General features: G+C 53.9%; 1 protein-coding gene and 1 non-coding gene across 3 annotated transcripts in view; both read right to left on the bottom strand.

Moving 5' to 3' along the window:
* MARK4 (microtubule affinity regulating kinase 4) overlaps positions 1–17,163 on the bottom strand; it is a 32,966-nt gene extending 15,803 nt beyond the window's left edge. For both annotated transcript variants that reach the window (XM_066373739.1, XM_066373740.1), the window contains exons 1-10: positions 16,859–17,163; positions 12,358–12,558; positions 9,495–9,548; positions 9,363–9,411; positions 8,589–8,654; positions 8,441–8,511; positions 7,176–7,232; positions 4,327–4,563; positions 1,268–1,387; positions 760–859 (exon numbers count right to left, since the gene is read on the bottom strand). In XM_066373739.1, the coding sequence (XP_066229836.1) occupies positions 760–859; positions 1,268–1,387; positions 4,327–4,563; positions 7,176–7,232; positions 8,441–8,511; positions 8,589–8,654; positions 9,363–9,411; positions 9,495–9,548; positions 12,358–12,558; positions 16,859–16,909 (1,006 nt within the window). In that variant the 5' untranslated portion in view covers positions 16,910–17,163. The remainder of the gene's footprint in view (positions 1–759; positions 860–1,267; positions 1,388–4,326; positions 4,564–7,175; positions 7,233–8,440; positions 8,512–8,588; positions 8,655–9,362; positions 9,412–9,494; positions 9,549–12,357; positions 12,559–16,858) is intronic.
* LOC136401799 (small nucleolar RNA U3) lies at positions 5,977–6,186 on the bottom strand. The gene has a single exon (XR_010750763.1). It is a non-coding gene; the product is annotated as a small nucleolar RNA U3 (small nucleolar RNA).
* Positions 17,164–19,249: the final 2,086 nt, after the last annotated feature.

The following is a 19,249-nucleotide window of genomic DNA, read 5'->3' as shown; positions in this document are numbered from 1 at the left end:
AGCTGATGTACCCTGGCTTTTTTAGTTCTGTAAATAACTTATCACTAATAGGTTAAACCATAAAAAATGGCAATTTCATATGGTTCAACCTATTATTATCATCTGGTTTAAGCCAGAATGGCCTGGGTTTTCTGTTACTTGCAGCCATGAAAGTCCCTGATGAAGGTGGCCACGTTGAATGGTGGCCTCAGTTTCCTCAGCTGTAGAATGGAGGGTTACCAGATGGTCCCTCAGGGGCTCTTCCAGGGCTAAAGCTTTAGGGGTCAAGTGTTCAAAGGTTCTAGGCTGGAGGGTTCAGGACCAAAGGAGTGGAAGGTGAGGCCCGTGTCAAGGTGCAGCTTTTCCCAAACATGCAGCTCACCAATGACTTGTACCCAAACTCTCTGGAAGTGATTTGTGACATCTTTTTGTGTCTTAATAGTCAAAGCTATCACATGTCAGCATTTATTACATGCCTAATATAAAGTGCAGTCTGTAGATTAACTCATTTAATATTCACAACAACCCTGTAAGATAAGTTCTATGAATATGCCATTTTGCAGATAAACAGACATACTGAGAAGGGAAGCCACTTGCCCAGGGCCACACAGTTAGAAAGTGGCAGCACAGGGATTAGAGCCTAGACTTCTCTGCTCTCCCTCATTGCCTTGCAAACTTCTGATGCACTAACCAAAGGGGTGGGTGCTGGGAAGCTCCCGCCCCTGGCTCTGTGGCCCGTGGCTCCGAGGAGCTGGCGCTCCCATGCTCCCTGACCCTCACCGATTCGCTTGGTGTCCCCGAAGTCCTCCTCTGGCTCTGTGTATGGCTTCAACTCCTCACCCTCATAGCCGATATTGATCCATTTGTCTTTCATGATTTGCTGCAGGAATCGGAGCAGGGCAAGGAATGGGAAGACAGATGTCTGAGGAAACCGGGAAAAATACAGCTTCCCACCTCCGAGGCCTAATACCCCGGGACTGACAGCTTCCTGAGAGCGAGCACTCCCGTGCCCCACGCCTCTGCTGGAGCCTCCTGATGCCACCCTCCCGTTCCCTGCATCACCTGGGTCCCCAGCACCCTGTAATCATCCTAGAAGCTCATTAGCTAATTACTAGCATGGCGGCGTGGGTGAGGCTGTTGGTGGGGGGTGGCATCAGGACAGGCCTGGGAGCCTTTTCCTGGGCTGCCTGGTTCCTCCCACCTTCCAGCAGCGGATTTAGGCAGGTGGGCGGGGGAGAAGAGAGGTGCAGGACAAGGCTGCAAGGGGAGGGGCATGGGCCAGTCGTACCTCGAGAGTACAGCGTTTAGCTGGGTTCAGCACCAAGAATCTCCGCAGAATGCTCTCACAGTCTGTTGACATGTAGAAAGGGACCCGGTACTTTCCTCTGAGGACTCGCTCCCGTAGCTCCTGAGGGGACGAGGTTACTGGGGGAGGGTCTATGCCACTTCCCCATCCATCACACACACACATTCCTTTGTGTCCCAATCCCCAGACAAGTGACAGGAGTCCTGAGCCCCAGTCCTGAATGAGGTGGACGAAACCCCTCCACTCTCTCCTGACCTCAGTTCCCCACCTGTAACATGGGAACACTGTATTAAATGCAGCCATTTTCAAAAATAGATATACTAGTTTAAAGCTATATAACTGTTCATTCAGGGGAAATCTTGCAGAGAAAGTGAATTCTGTAAGTCAGGTGAGGGGAGTAGGCAGGTGAGTTAGCCTCTGTGCCTCAGTCTCCTTATCTATAAACAGGGGTCCTAGCACCCACTTTACGGGCCAGGGTATGAGCAAGTTTATAGAAGTCAATGACAAGCACATTCCAGGCCCACGGCGAGTACTATTTAATTATTAGGTTTACAAAAGGGGGAGCGGGAGGGGCTCCTGCACCCTCCGCACCTTCCCCCGGGTGGGCCTGTCCCTCTGAAGAGCTGGCAGGCCCTGGCTGTCTCAGAGGACGGGCTCTTATTTACATGCTCACCTTTTTTCAAGTGCCTTGTACAAGGAGCCCTGCCAAGACCGTGCATGAGAAAGTAAACCACATGCTCCATGGGGACCTGGGAGAGCCCCCGCCATCCTGAATAAAGAACTGAAGGAGAGAGAAAATGGAGGAAGGGGTGAGCGTGCAGGGGGTCTTCTGGGGGGGAAGCCATCTGCCGAGGACCGGGCTGGAAGAGGCATGTGTCTGGGCAGTCTCCTGGGCCTGAAGATCGTCACAGCCCCGAGGGTCGTGAATATTTCATAGTGATGAGTATCGCTTTCAGAGCACTCAGCCCCCGGCCAGCTGCACTCTGAGTGCTTTCTGCGTATCACATCTGTGTTCGTGATAATGCTGAGAAGCGGGGTTGTCATGCCCACTTTCCAGACGAGGAAACTGAGGCCTAGAGAGGTTAAGTCACTTGCTTTGGGATTGTACAGCCAGAACGTGGCAGGGCCTGGGTTCCAACCCAGGCAGTTGAGCTCTGAAGCCTGTACTGTGTAACCACTGCACCACACTACCTCTGCCATAGCACGTGACAGTGAGAAGCAGCCATTGGGCCACTGCCAACACCACCAGAGCTGACCCAGGTGTGACACCCTGGCCAAATGCCAGGTCCTGGTGAAGGGATTTATACATCCAGTGTGGCTATAAGTGACACTATTTATGTCCCCACCTATAGGTGGGGAAACTGAGGTTCAGAAAGAGATGTGTCCAAGGTCATTCAGCAAGGAAGTGACAAGGGCCTGGCCCTTTGAAAAGCTCTCTTGGCCTTATGCTTGGGGCTCAGAAGGTTATTCTGTGATAGTGCGCACCTCCCTGCCTTCTCTCAGTGAGCCCTCAGATCGTGGGTGTAAGGTCGGTACCTCATATACGCCGCGAAACAGAGCGGGAGACAGATTCACACTCAGAGGGGCCGGCTGCTTAGCCCAGACCCCTGTGAAGAAGGCACCCCTCCTCATCACTCAGCTCTCTGCTCTGTGGCCTGACCTCAGCAAGGACTTTCCTGACCTTCTGAACGCTCCTCGTAAGTCACATTGAGCAGGGCCGGGCATTTCTGCTGTGTAATTTCCACCCAGGTCCAATCATGGGAACACACCGGCTAGCCCACAGAGCGAGGTTCTGCAAGGTAACTGCCCTGCACTTGACAGCAATGCCATGGCATGAAGTACAAAGGAAGGCGGGGGAACTGACCCAAATGAAAGGCGACTAAAGAGACAGGACAAGGAAGGCCAAGCCGGAGCCCGAGTGAGTGCTGGAGCAGGAGAAAGGAGCTACCAAGGATATTCTCGGGACAACCAGTGAAATCTGAGCACAGACTGTGGTTAGAGGCCAGGATGCATCATGACTGGACTCCCTGAGCGTGATGGTGAACAGGCAGACACCTCAGTCTCAGGAGATACCTGCTATATGCCGCCTTTTAGGGATAAAGGACACTGTGTCTGCCACTAACTTCCAAATGTCCCATCAATCACTAGGATGACAATGATATAACATGAGCATATACAGACACGACAGAGGCAGCTAAATGCTAGCGACCGGCGCACCTCCTGAAAGGCATCACTATGTTCTTAGTCCTAGTCCTGCAACTTTTCTGTAGACCAGGATCGTTTCAAATAAAAAGTTCAAAGAAAAAACCCCATAACACTAAAACAGACCCCACCGCCCACCCCTTCCACGGGTTTTCCCTGTAGCACTGGCCAGCACTGGAGATCATATATTGTGCTTATTTGGTTATCAGCCTGGCTCTGCTGCTGGAATGTCGGTCCATGAGGGTCCGATTTTTTTTGTTTTATATTCAGTGGTTTCTAATATGTTCTGAGCTATGCAATCATCATCATCACGATAAATTTTAGATCATGTCATCACCCCAAAAGAAACCCTGTTCTGCAACTTCCCCATCCTCCCCTAGACTGAGGCAAGCACTAATCTGCTTCCAGTTTCTTTGGACTTGCCTACTCTGGACATTGCACAGAAGTGTAATCATACAACACGTGGCCTTTTGGGACTGGTTTGTCCACTGAGCATGTATTCAAGGATGGCCCATGGTGTGGCACGTGTGAAGGCAGGGGTTTCTGCCTCTCTTGTTCACACAGTATCTGCAGAACCTAAAACAGCCTGACCCATAGACGGTGAGCAATAAAAATATACTGAGTGAGCCGTGATTTGAACCTCAGCCCACCAGCTGCACAGCCATGCCCTGAACCCAACAGAGCACTCCACTTGGGCTGCCCACACGGGTCCTGCATGACTCGTCTTGCCATATGACCTCAGGCCAGCCCCGGCCCTCTGCACAGGAGGTAAATTGGGGATGAGGCCCAGAGAGAGCCTCCCAGGAGAGTAAGACCCCCGCGCCAGCCTCGCCCAGCACCTTGAGGTTGTGCCCATCGAAGGGCAGGGAGCCACTGACGAGGGTGTACAAGATGACGCCCAGGCTCCAGATGTCCACCTCCGGCCCATCGTATTTCTTGCCCTGGAACAGCTCCGGGGCGGCGTACGGGGGGCTCCCGCAGAACGTGTCCAGCTTCGAGCCCAGAGTGAACTCATTGCTGAAGCCAAAGTCGGCAATCTTGATGTTGGCCTCGGCGTCTAACAAGAGGTTTTCGGCCTAAGAGGGAAGGAGGGCAGAGGGTGGATGTGCGCGGAGGACAGCACGGCTCTGGAGCTGGCCCACCTGGACTGACTGCGGCCAGGTCCCTCACACCCTGTGACCCTGGGTGGTGCCTTTACCTCTCCGGGCCTTGGTTTCCTCGTCCACATGATGCGGATAATCATAGTCCCTACCCCACAGGTCTGTTTGAGAATATGTGAGTTAATCTGTACAAAAGGGCTGGAAGAATATTCTGTCCCCTTTTAAGTGCTATGTAAAGTTAGCTATTATTACCCCACAAAGTCCACAGAGCTGGAGGTCCTCAGGCCATCTCCTGTCCTTCTCTGAGCCTCAGTTTACCCAGCAGATGAAAAATAAGAACTGACTGCTCAAGACTCATAAAAATGAAAACCATCATTTAATCTAATATTTATTACACACCCACTATGCCATGGGCTTCGTGGTTCAGTTCAAGGCTGGGGGCCTAACACACGACATGGGGTCAAAGTACAGATTCCGGGAAGCTCCAGCGTAACTGTGGGTGGGTACCAGACTTCTCTGTGCCTCAGTTTCCCTATGTATAAGCTGAGGATAATCACAGCACCTGCCTCACAGGTGGTCGTGATATTAAGCAGAAAGCACTGACCACAGTGTACAGGACATAGCCAGCACCCAATACATTTTTTGGTCTGTTTTTTGTGGCACATGTGATAAAACGGAGGCTCAAGGAGGCCACCTCATGTCCACAGCAAGAAAGTGGCGGAGCTCGATTCCCAAGAAGGCCGGCCTCCCCACAGCCGAGCGGGGAAGGAGCCTCAGCTCCCTGCCTCCTCCAGCTTTGTGACTGAGACGCAGTGCACAGCTCCACCCACGGAAACGTGGCCCACAGGTGGCCCAGCCCAACTGCGGCCCTTCCCCAGCCCAGGCCACCAGCAGCTTCGACTTCCTCATGGTCTCCCTGCCTTGCATTTTGTTTGGTGCCACCCTTCCCTACCTCTGACCCAACAGGGGGATGCAAATGCACAAAGACACACACTTCAGAGAGATTTTTGCCAAACTTCAGTCTAGCTTAGAGGCGACACTTCTCTTGGTGGTGTATGGGGCTCTGTAGCCCAGTCCCAACCTGGTGTCTAGGTTGGCTACCCAGAGCCTGAACTTTCTTTTTCGACCACTTCCAGAACCCTCCACCAGGGGGCGTGCCTCCTCCAGGTTTAGTTTCACAATTGGTGTTACCCTTACAGGGCATCATCGAGAGCTAACTCAGACCCTGGAGGGAGGACATGGGGCAGCATAGAGAGTGGGGGTATTTAAAAGCTTCTACAGCCACTTGACAGAGGAATTCTGTTTTCTGAATCTAGTAATAATTTTAAAAATTAGGCATGTATTTTGTACTATTTTCATTCTTTCTTTTTTTTCTTTTTTTCTTTTTTTACCAAACTGTCTCCTCCACATCTTAACACTCCCAAAGGAAGCGAAGCACAATCATCAGGGGCCAATGTAGTTGCTAAAACAAAACCAAAAGCCAGCTTCACGCTCAGGAGAGAACGCTGCGTCTCTCCTTGTGGTTTCAGATACTGTACATGTTCAAGAGAAACCTCTCTAGTAACAAACTATACAAATGATCCCTGAAAGTATAGTCTTTCCATTTCATTGTTATTGCACTTCACAAAAGTACCTGTCTGCACTGGATTGGGGACTGAAAACACTAAAACAAACCTGGCCCTTCATGGAAGAACCTGAGAAGTACTTCCTTTAAGCACAGGGCCTGGCACACAGTAGGTGCTCAAGAAATCACACAGTCAAGACAACTCAATACGAGGCAGACAAATGCTTACCTCTGGTCTAAGGCGAAAAGTCCTGAGATGTGAGGTCCTCTCCAGGTAGGAGGCATGGAATGGGGACCCCAGGACACAGAGCTACTCAAGGGGGCTGCCCCTGCTCATCTGGACCAGGCAGTGGGGTCCAAGTCTGCTGAACCCCTACCCCGCTGGGCACTAGCCTTGAGGGTTCTCGCATGAAGGTCCTTCTCAAATTTTCAATGCCTAGGAGTCTCAGACCCTGGAGGCACGGTGATTCTGGGGCTCTAAAATCTTGAGTCTCAAAGATTCTGAATGTTCGCCTGACCTGTGGTGGCGCAGTGGATAAAGCGTCCATCCAGAATGCTGGGGTCGCCGGTTTGAAACCCCAGGCTTGCCTGGCCAAGGCACATACGAGAAGCAACTACTATGAGTTGATGCTTCCTGCTCCTCCCCCTTCTTTCTCTCTCTTCTCTCTAAAGCCAATAATATAAATATATTCTAAATGTTCTAGGGGCTGAGAAACACCAAGGCTCTGAGAGTGACGAACTCTACCGCTTCCCAGTGTCCTTGTCCGGTACACATGTAACTGTCGGGGCCATTCTGGGACACTTTGTTTCTTACCCTTTGTTTGCTCCTCTGTCCCCACCCCCGACTCGCTCCCCTATCTGCTGGCCTTGCTTTTTCCACAAAAGGCTTGGGGAAAGGCAAGGGGCCCTGCAGGCTGAGGGAGGAGCATGTAGAGAAAAGGGGGGAATGTGGCAGAGGGGACGGGGGGACCCCGGGGACCAGAGGTGGGCTGAGCTGGGAGCTCACAGTGCAGTGGGGGCTCACCTTCAGGTCCCTGTGTACAATGTTTTTCTGGTGACAGTAGTGCACAGCCGACACAATCTGGGGGGAGGGGAGGGAAGGTCAGTTACTTGTGGCCCCCGAACTCCTCAGCCTCCTTCAGAGCCCCCGGGAGCCTCCCCACAATCAAGCCCCTGGACCCCAGGTCTCGCCTAGGCACAGGCCGAGATGCTAGGGCCTCACACCCCGATTCAGTCCCAGCAGGAAATGCCGTGGGACCCACACAGACATACACACCTCCACTCAGACACTCTCACAACCAGGTATTAGGATACCTTCCTGGCAGGGACAATGGAACCAAGACATGAGGACTAGCCCCCTCCTGACTTTCACATCTGGACACACACACGAGAATGTTGCATACCTGTAGACGGACACACGGCCCCAAGGCACCAGGCCCCGCACAGCTGTCAGGGTGCTGGACAGTCATGGGCTGACACCCTTCTTCAGATCCCTTTACCCATCAAACCCTCATGCCTGATAAACACTTAGCTACCAGGGCACCCTCACAACTACAGTCCTCTTACCTGCACACTGGGGCACCCTCCCACCTGCATGGCATCTTCCCCAATGGCTGGGAGGCTCCCAGCTGCACACCGTCTTACACACACCTCATTGCCACATACCCGGACAGCGACTCACCTTCTTGTGCACCTGGACATCCCTACACCACACATCTTGTCCACCAACCTATATACCCATACAGGGCCCCTCCTGCCCGCTCACACCTGTGCATCCTCCCAGCCACACACTGAAACCACATGCACTCTTACCCACCTGGACACCCAGGCACCCGAATGTCCTCTTACCCACACACACAGACCCACACCTCACCCATACAGTTAGGTGCCATACCCACTTGTACACACACATCTACATACCTATACACCTGGGCACCCATACACCTGTTTCCTACACATCTTCAAATTCACACTCCTGGCACCTCCAGGTCCTCTCAGCCACTCCTACACACTGGGCACACCCTCACACCCACACATCTGACACCTGCACACCTGGGCCCCTTCCTGCCTGACTCACTCACTGAACTGGACACCTGCACCTATACCTGGAAATCCTCACACCTGGGCATCTGTACACCCATGGACACCCAACTTTCCACCTTCACCCCCACCCAGACTTAAGCCGTGCCCCCGGTCACTGGACGATTAGACGCACACCAGCAGTCAGACTCCCGGCGGTGCCCAGGGACGCAGGCACCCCCCCAGCCCCGCCACAGCTGTAACCCCAACCTGTCGGAACTTGGCTCGAGCTTCTTTCTCCTTCATGCGGCCGTGCGACACGAGGTAGTCGAATACTTCTCCTGCAGGGCAGAGGCCAAGGGGGTGAGAGCGAGCTGTGGGGGAGCAGCGAGCAGGGTGGGGAAGGGAAAGGCCTCACCAGCACTTGCATATTCCATCACCAGGTACAGCGTCTTCTCGGTCTCGATCACCTCGAAGAGCTTCACTGCAATGGCCAAGGGTCAGGGTTAATGCAGGAAGAAACCCACCCTCTGCCCACACTCATAACTATGTTCATGTGCTGAGCCAGGACACCCCTTACTCAAGGGCACTCAATGGCTCCCTACTGATGACAAGATTCTGTGCTCCTCAGCCCCGCTTCACGGTCTTTTCTATTTTCTCTCTCATAAGAATATCAGCGCAGCTCAATGAGGCCAGGGATTTGTGCCTGTGCCTGAGGCCAGATGCTGTGTCCCCAGCATCTGGCACATAGCAGCCACCCAATATTTACTGAGTAAATGAACAAAGGATGAATAAATGTGAGGCCACATCCAGACCAGGCCAAATCCTGCTTCTCTCCATAAAGCACTCCCTCTCTCTTCTCTGCCTAATGATAATGACAATGACAATGGTTGCTATTGATGACAACAATCAGACCAGCTCCCACAGCTTAACTCTGAAGTAAGTGTTTGGCATGCACGATCTTATCCAATCCTCACAATGACCTTGATGTAGGCCCCACTCTGGAGGAAACTGATATTCAGAGAGGTTAAGTGACTTGGCCAAGGTCACAGAGCCAGTAAGCAGAGATACTGCTATGAGAAAACAGGTCTTTCTAACTTTAATAACCACCAGTTCACCCATGCCCCCAACTCTCTCTTTTCCCAAGTGCCCTGGGGAGTAGTCTCTGAGCCCATTCCCTTCCCCTCCTCACCAATGTTGGGGTGGTTCAGGCCCTTCATGATACGAACTTCTCGGAATAGCTGGAAGAAAGATGAGGGTGGGTGGTTTTGAGGACCCTCTTCCCAACCTTATGCCCATGCTGTTCCCTCTCCTAGGGCCTCACCTTCTGCAGGCTGCTGGGGTTCAGCTGGGTTTTGTCGATGATCTTGATGGCAACCTGGAGTTAGAAGAAGGGGAGGGGGAAAGGTCAAGGTACCCCAAGGATATCACCTGGGATATCCTTCTTCCCCCCCCCCCCACAGAAAACCTTCAACCTGGGACATTCCTAGTGGTGGGGGTTCTGGGCCTCAGGACCTTTGCACATGCTGTTCCCACCATGTCCAGTCCTACCCTTACTTTTATAAGGAAATATTCCCTATTCTGCAATGGGGCCTGAGTGGGGCTGTTCCAGGGGCCTAGATGAGTGTGTGAGGGTGATCAAGACCTTGTGGGGGCTCTTTGTGAGAGCATCTCAGACCACTCATCATCACACCTTTGTTTTAAATGCACAAACTGTGGAACAATAAATAATAACTGTAGCTAACATTTACTGACCAGTCACATGTGCCAGACCCTGGTCTATTCATATTATAAACGATAACTCTTTTTCTTTTTTTAAGGTGAAAGAAGAGACAGTGAGGCAGACTCCTGCATGCACCCAGCAACCCCATCTGGAGCTGATGCTCGAGTACCGAGCTATTTTTAGCATCTGAGGCTGACACAAACAATAACTCCTTTAATCCTCACAACACCCATATAAGATGAACCCTAGAGTTATCCCCATTTTACAAATGGAAAAACTGAGGCACAGAGCCGTTCAGTTACTTGGCCAAGATTGATCTGAACTTAAGCAGCCTGATGATGTCTACCTCTTAAACACTTAAAACTTAAATACATATATGTGTGCGTGTATTATTAAAAGAGCTTTGGCCCTGGCCGGTTGGCTCAGTGGTAGAGCGTCGGCCTGGCATGCAGAAGTCCCGGGTTCGATTCCAGGCCAGGGCACACAGGAGAGGCTCCCATCTGCTTCTCCACCCCTCCCCCTCTCCTTCCTCTCTGTCTCTCTCTTCTCTTCCCGCAGCGAGGCTCCATTGGAGCAAAGATGGCCCGGGCGCTGGGGATGGCTCCTTGGCCTCTGCCCCAGGCGCTGGAGTGGCTCTGGTCGCAACAGAGCGATGCCCCGGAGGGGCAGAGCATCGCCCCCTGGTGGGCATGCCGGGTGGATCCCGGTCGGGCGCATGCGGGAGTCTGTCTGACTGTCTCTCCCCATTTCCAGCTTCAGAAAAATACACACACACAAAAAAAAGAGCTTTAAGGTGGTCATCCTAGGGGTGGATCAGAGTGTTACTGAACTTTCCTTACATTTACCTTGCAGTTAAGATTTTATTTGGGCCTGACCAGGTGGTGATGCAGTGGACAGAGCGTTGTACTTGGACACAGAGGACCCTGGTTCAAAACCTCAAGGTTGCTGGCTTGAGTGCAGACTCACCGGCTTGTGCGTGGGATCATAGATGTGACCCCATGGTCACTGGCTTGAAGCCCAAGGTTGCTGTCTTGACCCCAAGGTCGCAGGCTTGAGCAAGGGGTCACTCGCTCTACTGTAGCCCCCACGGTCAAGGCACATATGAGAAAGCAATCAATGAACTAAGGTGCCGCAACGAAGAATTGATGCTTCTCATCTCCCTTCCTGTCTGTCCCTATCTGTCCCTCTCTCTGTTTCTCTCTCCATCCCCACCCCCCAAAAAAAGATTTTATTTGGAATTAGACTTGGGGTAGAGCACCACAAGTTTTTCCACAGTGAAGGGCCTTTGAGTCTTAATCCAGCTTTAACTCTGTAGTTTTTACAAAGGGTTTGGGGGTCACTCCCAACCACTCCCAGATCCGCTGGATTAGATTTCTTCCCCTGGGAGACCCCATTCCCTCAGAAGCTGGTCCCCTCAGGAACCCCCGGAAGCATGTTCAACATCCGCCCGAGAGGAACGACATGTTCTCTGTGGGGGAGAGGGTCCCTCGGCTTTCCTCAAATTCTCACGAATGGGTTTTTAATTCTGACAAGCATTCTGTATGCCAGTATTGAGATGATCATATGGTTTCTCTCCTTGAATATGTGAATGTGGCGAAATACATGAATAAATTGTGAATCTGAAAAGAACTGTGCATTCCTGGGATGAACGCAGCTTTGTCACCACACAGCTCTCTCGGAGTTCTGCATCTATGCTCACATGCAAGGCGAGCCCGTGCTTTATTTCTCATCTGCCTTTGCGGTTGTCATCGAACTAGCACTTAACAGGAGCTGGGCAGCAGAACCTCTTTGTTTAGTCTCTGGAAGCACTGGCATGAAATGGGCATGTCTGGTAGAATGTGGGGCCTGATGTCTTCTGTGCGTGCAGCACCGACAGGGTAAGGGAGCGGGTCATCCAAGGCAGGGGGCTCACACGTCGCTCGCTCTAACACAGAAGGGGGTGCAGAGGAGTCCTGAACACACTCACAGTCTTTTTTCCCTAAAAATGTAAGTTAGAGGCGTCATTGCCTGCACGGGCCCTTCCTGCAGTAATGTCGCACACTCAGGACATGGGCCTGCTCAGCAAGGGGAGGCAGGGAAAGTGCATAATTAAGAACACGAATGAACCTCGTGTCCTCCTCAAGATCACTGGGAGGTTTCATGGAATCAAAGTCCACCATTAAAACAGGGAGAAAGCCCAGGTTTAGACACAAAAGCCACATAAATTCTAAGAAAAAAACAATACATGCATGGCTCTCCCTGTGACTTCAGATTTCCTGACAATTTCAGGGATGCCTGAAATGGGTTCTCCCCTCCTACTTGGGTTGCTCTGGAAAAATCGGAGATGTTCTGACCTGTCCCAGAGAGAGGCAGGGACTTACTTGAGGTCACAAAGGAAAATGAGGGCCAGGCCCACGATGCCCCACCACACACAAAGTGCCGGGGCGGCAGGATTTGGCCCAGAGCCTCCCACCCCCTCACTCACCTCCCGGCCAGTGAGGATATGCCGGGCCAGCTTGACTTTGGCAAAGTTGCCCTTCCCGATGGTCCTCAGCAGGCGGTAGTTGCCCACATGGGGCTGCTCCTCAGGGCAGGAGGCGATGGAGTTCCGGCAGCGGGCACCCAGGGAGCGGCTGGACCAGGATGGTCCCTTGTCCGAGGAGCGGCCACTGCCCAAGGTGCCATGCTGGGCAGGGGAGATGGAGCGTGAGCAGTGGGCGGCACCCACTTGAACCTGACATCAGCGGAGCCCAGCGCTGGGGCGGTTAAGTCCAGCCATGGACACCTTTCAAGCTCAGGCCCGGGAGGAGCAAGGTGCTTTTGGGTCTCCCACCTCTCTCCGAAAAAGACACCTCCAAGAATAAAGATGCTGGGCCCCTGCCAATTCTGCGGCATCCAGGTCCCCAGATGTCAGGACTCTTCTTTAACCCTCCCTGGAGTCCGTCTACCTTCCACTTCCTTTTCTATTTACTGGGACCTCCATGAGCTCCATAATATTTTATTCCAAATGCTGTAGCCTCAAGCCCAACAACACTGACCTCAACCTCATCTCAACACTCCGCCCCAACCCTCACTGCCTCCAACATCCTATTTTCTCCATCGCTGTCCCTGTCCCAGTCCCCAGATGTCAATACTGTATTTCTTCCCAGCTTAGTGCCCCTAACAATTTCTGCTGATCCCAAATTCAACTCCAAATCCAGTCACCAACAGTCTTCTACTTTGTTCTCACATCATTTTAGCCCCAACGTTACCTTCCTTGAAAACATTTCTTCTCTATTCAAGAAACACTACGGCTCCATTCAAGCCCTGACCCGTTGTCTCCTGCCATCTCAACCTGTCCCCAACAGTCTGTTCCTGCTGTCCTGTCTCTCCTGCAGGTCACCAGCTTGCTCCAGGCTGCCCTGTCCTGATTATGGGCCCCAGGGACTGTGCCTCCCTTTCAGTGGTGGGGCCCTAGTGTGACAGAGGCAGCCACAGGACCTAGCAAGATGGCTCTGCTCAGACCCTGTGCCCTGGCCAGAAAGCTCAGGAAGAGAGGGCAGGCAGGCAACGAGATGAGAGCCCAGGCTGCTCCTTGCTGGGAATCCGCCAGACCACTTAACAGTGATAATAACCAATATTTAAAGAGTGCTGGCCACTAACACTTCATCATTCCCGTTTTACACATCGGGAAACTGAGGCCCAGGGCCGGGATGGGAGCCCAGAGTTTCCCCCAGAGTTGATGCTCCTCACCAGCACCACGCCGTATGACCCATACTGCCAGATTGTTTTTATCAAGCAGCCTTTACTAGGGGCCAAGTCCTGGGCCATTCACACCTCATCTACATTTAATTCCCAGAGCCCACGAGGGCAGCTCCTGTACCCTCATATTCCAGAGGAGAAACTGAGGCTTGGGGAGGGAAAGTGCCTTGTCAAGGTCACACAAGCAGAAACATAATGCTCCCCACACAAAAGAACCACCCCTGCTGAAGTCCTGACCTCCAATATAGGTCCAATTATGATCTGCATCCTCCCGACAGGAAAGCCAAGGCTGAGGCAGGGTTAGTACCTTGCCCAAGGTCACAGGGGTAGAGCAGAGCGCCTGGGGTTCAAGCCAGGGCCTGCAGACTCCTGGGTGCTAGGTTCTTTCCCACCTCCCACTGCGCTGCTCTCAACCCTAGGCCTCCTCCAGGGGGAGGGTGGGAAGGGAAGGGGAGATCCTGGCCGATAAGGCCCAGATCCCCACCGAGATAACAGCTTGGAGAAGAATCCCCATCAGGTGGCACCATAGGAGCCAACTGGGTGTGGGCTGGCACCCTGCTGTAGGCAGCAGGGCTGAGGGACCCCTGCAAGGGCAGCTGGGGCAGTGGGTGACAAAGCCCCCAGGGGCCGGGGGCGGGAGCTAAAATTGGCTGGCATCACCAGCTGGCCCAGCTCCCTCCCGCCGGCTGGCGCCCCAACACTGGGCCTGTTGCTAGGGAACCTCCAGAGAGGCTGGGGGTGGGGGGCCTGGAACTTGGGGTGGGGTAGCATGACCCCACATGGCTATCAACATAGCAACTAGGTGGTGGGAGAGGGGGCTGCAACTTCAGATTCAGGAGGTAGAAAGAGGTGACCCCAGCCAGGACTGACAAGCATGTCTTAGACAGGACCATTGGGAGGAAAGGGGAGAAGGGGATCAGACCTCCCCACATCTCCTCAAAGCACAAATCTGGATAACAAAAGGAGAGGGAAGTGTTCGAATAAGCCCCATTTTACAGATGAGTAAAACTGAAGTTCAAAGAGGTGAGGTCACACACCTAGGAAGGACAGAAACTAGATTTGAACCCATGCTTATCTGAATAACCAAGGTAATAGTAATATTAATAATAGCTGCTATAATATGCCTGATCTTGTGTATCTTACTCACATAATCTCCTTGGCTCCTTAAAACATCTCTAACAGAGAGGTACTATCATCAACCCCACACAGTGATAAAGAAACTGAGGCTCTGAGAAGGGAGTAGATCTCAAGCAACAACTACGACAGCCCTGAGTTGAGAATCCCCGCCATCTGACTCAGTCACAGTCACAATAGTGTGAACATGTGTGGAGCACGTTCTGCATGCCAGGCTTCACCCCTATCATCCCAAGTAATCCTCGGAGGGACTCCAGTGTCATCCCCATTTCCCAAGGCAGGCAACCGATTTTTAGAAAGGGAGAACTAACTAGCAGTCTGAGGACACAGTGCAAACCAACTGGTAAAGCCAGCATTTGAGCCCAGGCCTGTGGGCTCCCTGGCACTTTTTGTAGTTACTATGGGGGAAGGTGGGTGGAGGGATATCTCATTGGAGACTCCAAATCAGAGTCTGGCCTATAGTATTGATGGGTGGCAGTGGTGGGTGATTTCTGAGGGAGGGTCCCACAAGATGAAGAAACAATGATAAATCCCACTGGTGGGCATCTGGGATGAGACGGACCTGGCAGAAGGTCTGGGGGGGAAAAGACAAAGACCCCAGCTGGGGAGGAGTCAGTCTGGTGTGGGTTGGTGGGAGGGTCTTCAGAAGTACTGAGAGCAATCAGAAACCAGGAAAATGGGGGGGGGGTCTCCCCAGGATTGTTCTGGGCTGTGGTATAGGGATAGGGATGATAAAGAGATAGGAAATGTCTAAGCCATGGGGCAGGGGAAGTCAGGGGCCAAGGATCCCTGGGCCAGGGGCCTGGGTGTTGAGGAAACTACTAGAAGTCAAAGAAGAGGTTTTGTGGGGCCAGCCCTTAGAACCAGAGAAAGGTCAGGGGCCTGCAAGTCCTAGACAGCGGGCTTCCTGGGTGGGGGAAGGGGCAGTCCAGGGGGGTACAGGCTGAGCCTCCGGGGGTCAAAGGGGCCTAGAAACTTGGGGAAAAAGAAGGCTACCAGAAGACAAGAGAAGAGAGCTGAGAGCCAGGGTAAGGCCAGAGGCTTGGAGTCTAGGAGTCTTCTGGAAGGAGGATCTGGGGTCAGGCTGTGTGAGCTGGGGAAGACCTCAGAAGTGGAGGAGGGGTCTTCACTGGGAAGCCTGAATCCCACCAGGAACAGGGAGGCCCTAAGAAAGGAGAAGGGACAGAGGTCCGGGGATCTAGGGGAAGAGATGGAGTCCTGTTGGAAGAACCTGTACAAAGAGGGGATCAGGGCTTGGGGGCTTGGGGAGGGGGCTTGCCTGAAGCTGAGGAGTTGACACAGGGAGGACGAGGCCTGGAGTCAGACCGGTCCAGAGTCTAGAAATCCGGGACTGCACTGAGGGCCTGGAAGTTAAAGGCTAAGGCTTCCTGGGAGAGGAAGAGACCAGAGAGGGTCCAGCAGCATCTGGGGGGATCTGGGGTGCTGAGAATCAAGGGGCAGGGCTGCTTGGAAGATGGATCCCAGGCCTGGGAGTGGAGAGAGACCTTGAACGAGCTGGAAAGGGCCCTAGGCCCAGGAAAGGTGGAAACCAGCTTCCTGTGAAGGGGTGCCCACAGGCGCCAGGAGGGGCTGGGGGCTGAGAATGAGAGGAGGAGGGCTCCTGGGGAGCCCGGCACCCAGATCCGGCCGGAAACGCCGGAGCCAGAGGCAGGACAGGGCCAGGCCTTCCTGCAAGAAGACCGGGCTGGGCCGTGGGGTCAGGAGCCCTGCAAACCCGGGTGGGGGCCAATGGCCAGCGGAGGGAGGCCTGACGGGGAAGGGGCTTAAGAACACAGCGGAGAAGGGAGGGGCTCCTGGCCGGCAGGGGAGGAGGCTTCCTGGAGGGAAGAGATCCGAGCGGAAAAGGTCCGCAGAGAGACCAGAGAGGAGTCCCGAGAGAGGGGCGCCCCCGGGGGTCGGGCTGAGCTGGGGGGGGGAGGGTCCAAAGTCCTGGAAGTCTGGGCGGGGGTCGGCAGGGGGTGAGTCGGGCAGGGCCGGGGAAATGAAGGGAAGGGCTCGCGCGGCGAGGGGCACCGCAGGGCGAGGGGCTCGGTGGCTGACCCAGTCGGAAGGGGGCCCGGGGGGGGCCCCAGGAGCCGGGCCCCACTCACCGTGTCCGAGTTCCGATCGTTGCCGGGGGCCAGCGCCGTCCGCGAAGACATTTTCTCCAGGTCCTGGGGGACTGGGCGGCCGGGTGGGGGGGGCAGGGGTGCCGGGTCCCCTCTTCCCCTCCCCCCCCTCCGGCCGAGGGACGCGAGGTCAAAAGCTGGGTGCTGTGAACACCCGGGTTCACGCCGCGGGAGAGGGGGCTGGGAAGGGGAGGAAAAGGGACACTGAGGGTCCTAGTGGCCCCGAGCAGTGGGGGCCCAGGGCGCCATAGGGGCGGCGGGCAGGCGCGCGGGCGGGCGGGGGCCGGGGAGGGGGCGCGGAGCCGGCCCGGGCGGCGGCGGAGGGAGGCGGTGGAGGGGCCCTGGAGGAAGGGACGTCAGGGGGAGGGGCGGGCAGGGCGGGGCCGCTGAGACCCCGCCCCCTGCCGCCGGCCCTTAAAGGCGCAGGCCCGGACGGGTGCGAGACTCTAGGCGCGCAGGCAGGTCTGAGCGCGTTGGTGGTTAGCATGTTCGCACAGGAGAGTGGAGAGTCACCGGAAAAGAAGGGGAGAGAAACGCCAAGGCAGAGCGCCAGAGACGCAGAGAAAGACGTTGAGAGACGCAGAGATAGACACAAGAAGAGTGAGACAAAAAGAGAAAGAAAGAGGGAGAAACGTAGGGAAAGAGAGACACACAAAGAAACAGAGATACAAAAAAAGAACAGAATCACAGAGACAAAGACCGAGAGACCCACACACGGTAACAGAGGGAGAGACAGAGAGGCACACGGACGCAAAGACCAGTGAAGAGAGTGGAAGAGAAGAGACAGAGGAGCCCCCAGAGGCAATAACCAGGAAAAGGGCACTGTCTACCTTCTCCCTCTCTAGTCATGGGGCCCAGGAAGCCCTTGGGGACATAGGGATCAGGGTGCGGGAGGGATAGTGTTCTGGGCGGAGCCACTGGAGAGGCGTGACCTCCCACCTCCCAGAAAACTTCAGACCAGCTTGACCTGTAGTGGCGCAGTGGATGAGCCACAACCTAGAGTTTAGAGATCTCTGGTTCGAGGTCCCAGGCTTGACCAGTCAAGACAGACGAGAGGCAACTGCTATGAGTTGATGCTTCCTGCTTCCCTCTCTTCTGTCTCTCCTCTTTAAAAATTAATAAATAAAATATTTAAAATACAGACCACAAGGTTGTGGGCTGCAGTCTCCTCTCCTTTGTACCCAGCCAGTGTTTGAGGACACTCAGTGTCCAACTGTGTCACTGAGGGCAGGCGTTTGCCCTTTTCAGGCCTCAGTTTCCAGTCTATAAAGTGAGGGAGAGGATTCACATGTTGCCTTCCTGGCAGGGCTGAAGCAGGTGCAAAGGGACCTACCTGCATTGCGTAGTTCCGACCCCATAATCACACAGCTCTTTGTAGGGTCCATGCCCTGCCCTTGTCTGACCATCTTCTTGAGCCTCAGTTTCCCTTTCTAAAAAAGGAGGGTGATATAACGGCACTATGATGGAACTGGCTCAAGCGAGCTGACTGTTAAATTCTCAGGAATTTTGGAACTGGTTGTTAAACAGTCATTAAAAATCAAATTATAGCCTGATCTGGCAGTGGTGCAGTGGATAGAGCATTGGCCTGGGACGCAGAGGACCCAGGTTCAAAATCCCAAGGTCTCTGGCTTGAACGCGGGCTTATCCGGCTTGAGTGCGGGCTCATCAGCTTGAGCGCGGGGTCTCTGGCTTGAGCGTGGGATCATAGACACGACCCAAAGGTCTCTGGCTTGAAGCCCAAGGTCGCTGGCTTGAACAAGGGTTCGCTTGCTCTGCTGTAGCCCCCTGGTCAAGGCACATATGAGAAAGCAATCAACGAACAACTAAAGAGCCGCAACAAAGAATTGATGCTTCTCATCTCTCTCCCTTCCTGTCTGTCCCTATCTGTTCCTCTTTCTGTCAATCTCACACACAAAAAGTTAAATTATGCAAACATACATTAAGAAAACTATACTTAAAACAAAAGTAGGCCCTGGCTGGTTGGCTCAGCAGTAGAGCGTCGGCCTGGCGTGTGGGGGACCCGGGTTCGATTCCCGGCCAGGGCACATAGGAGAAGCGCCCATTTGCTTCTCCACCCCCCCCTTCCTCTCTGTCTCTGTCTTCCCCTCCCGCAGCCAAGGCTCCATTGGAGCAAAGATGGCCCGGGCGCTGGGGATGGCTCCTTGGCCTCTGCCCCAGGCGCTAAAGTGGCTCTAGTCGCGGCAGAGCATCACCCCCTGGTGGGCAGAGCGTTGCCCCTGGTGGGCGTGCCGGGTGAATCCCGGTCGGGCGCATGCGGGAGTCTTTCTGACTGTCTCTTCCCGTTTCCAGCTTCAGAAAAATACAAAAAAAAAAAAAAAGGAATAAATACTCATCACATCCTAATTATTTTAC

This window comes from Saccopteryx leptura, chromosome 3 (assembly GCF_036850995.1).
Source record: "Saccopteryx leptura isolate mSacLep1 chromosome 3, mSacLep1_pri_phased_curated, whole genome shotgun sequence".
In the NCBI taxonomy this organism is placed as follows: Eukaryota; Metazoa; Chordata; class Mammalia; order Chiroptera; family Emballonuridae; genus Saccopteryx; species Saccopteryx leptura.
This window is presented reverse-complemented; position numbering and strand designations above follow the sequence as displayed.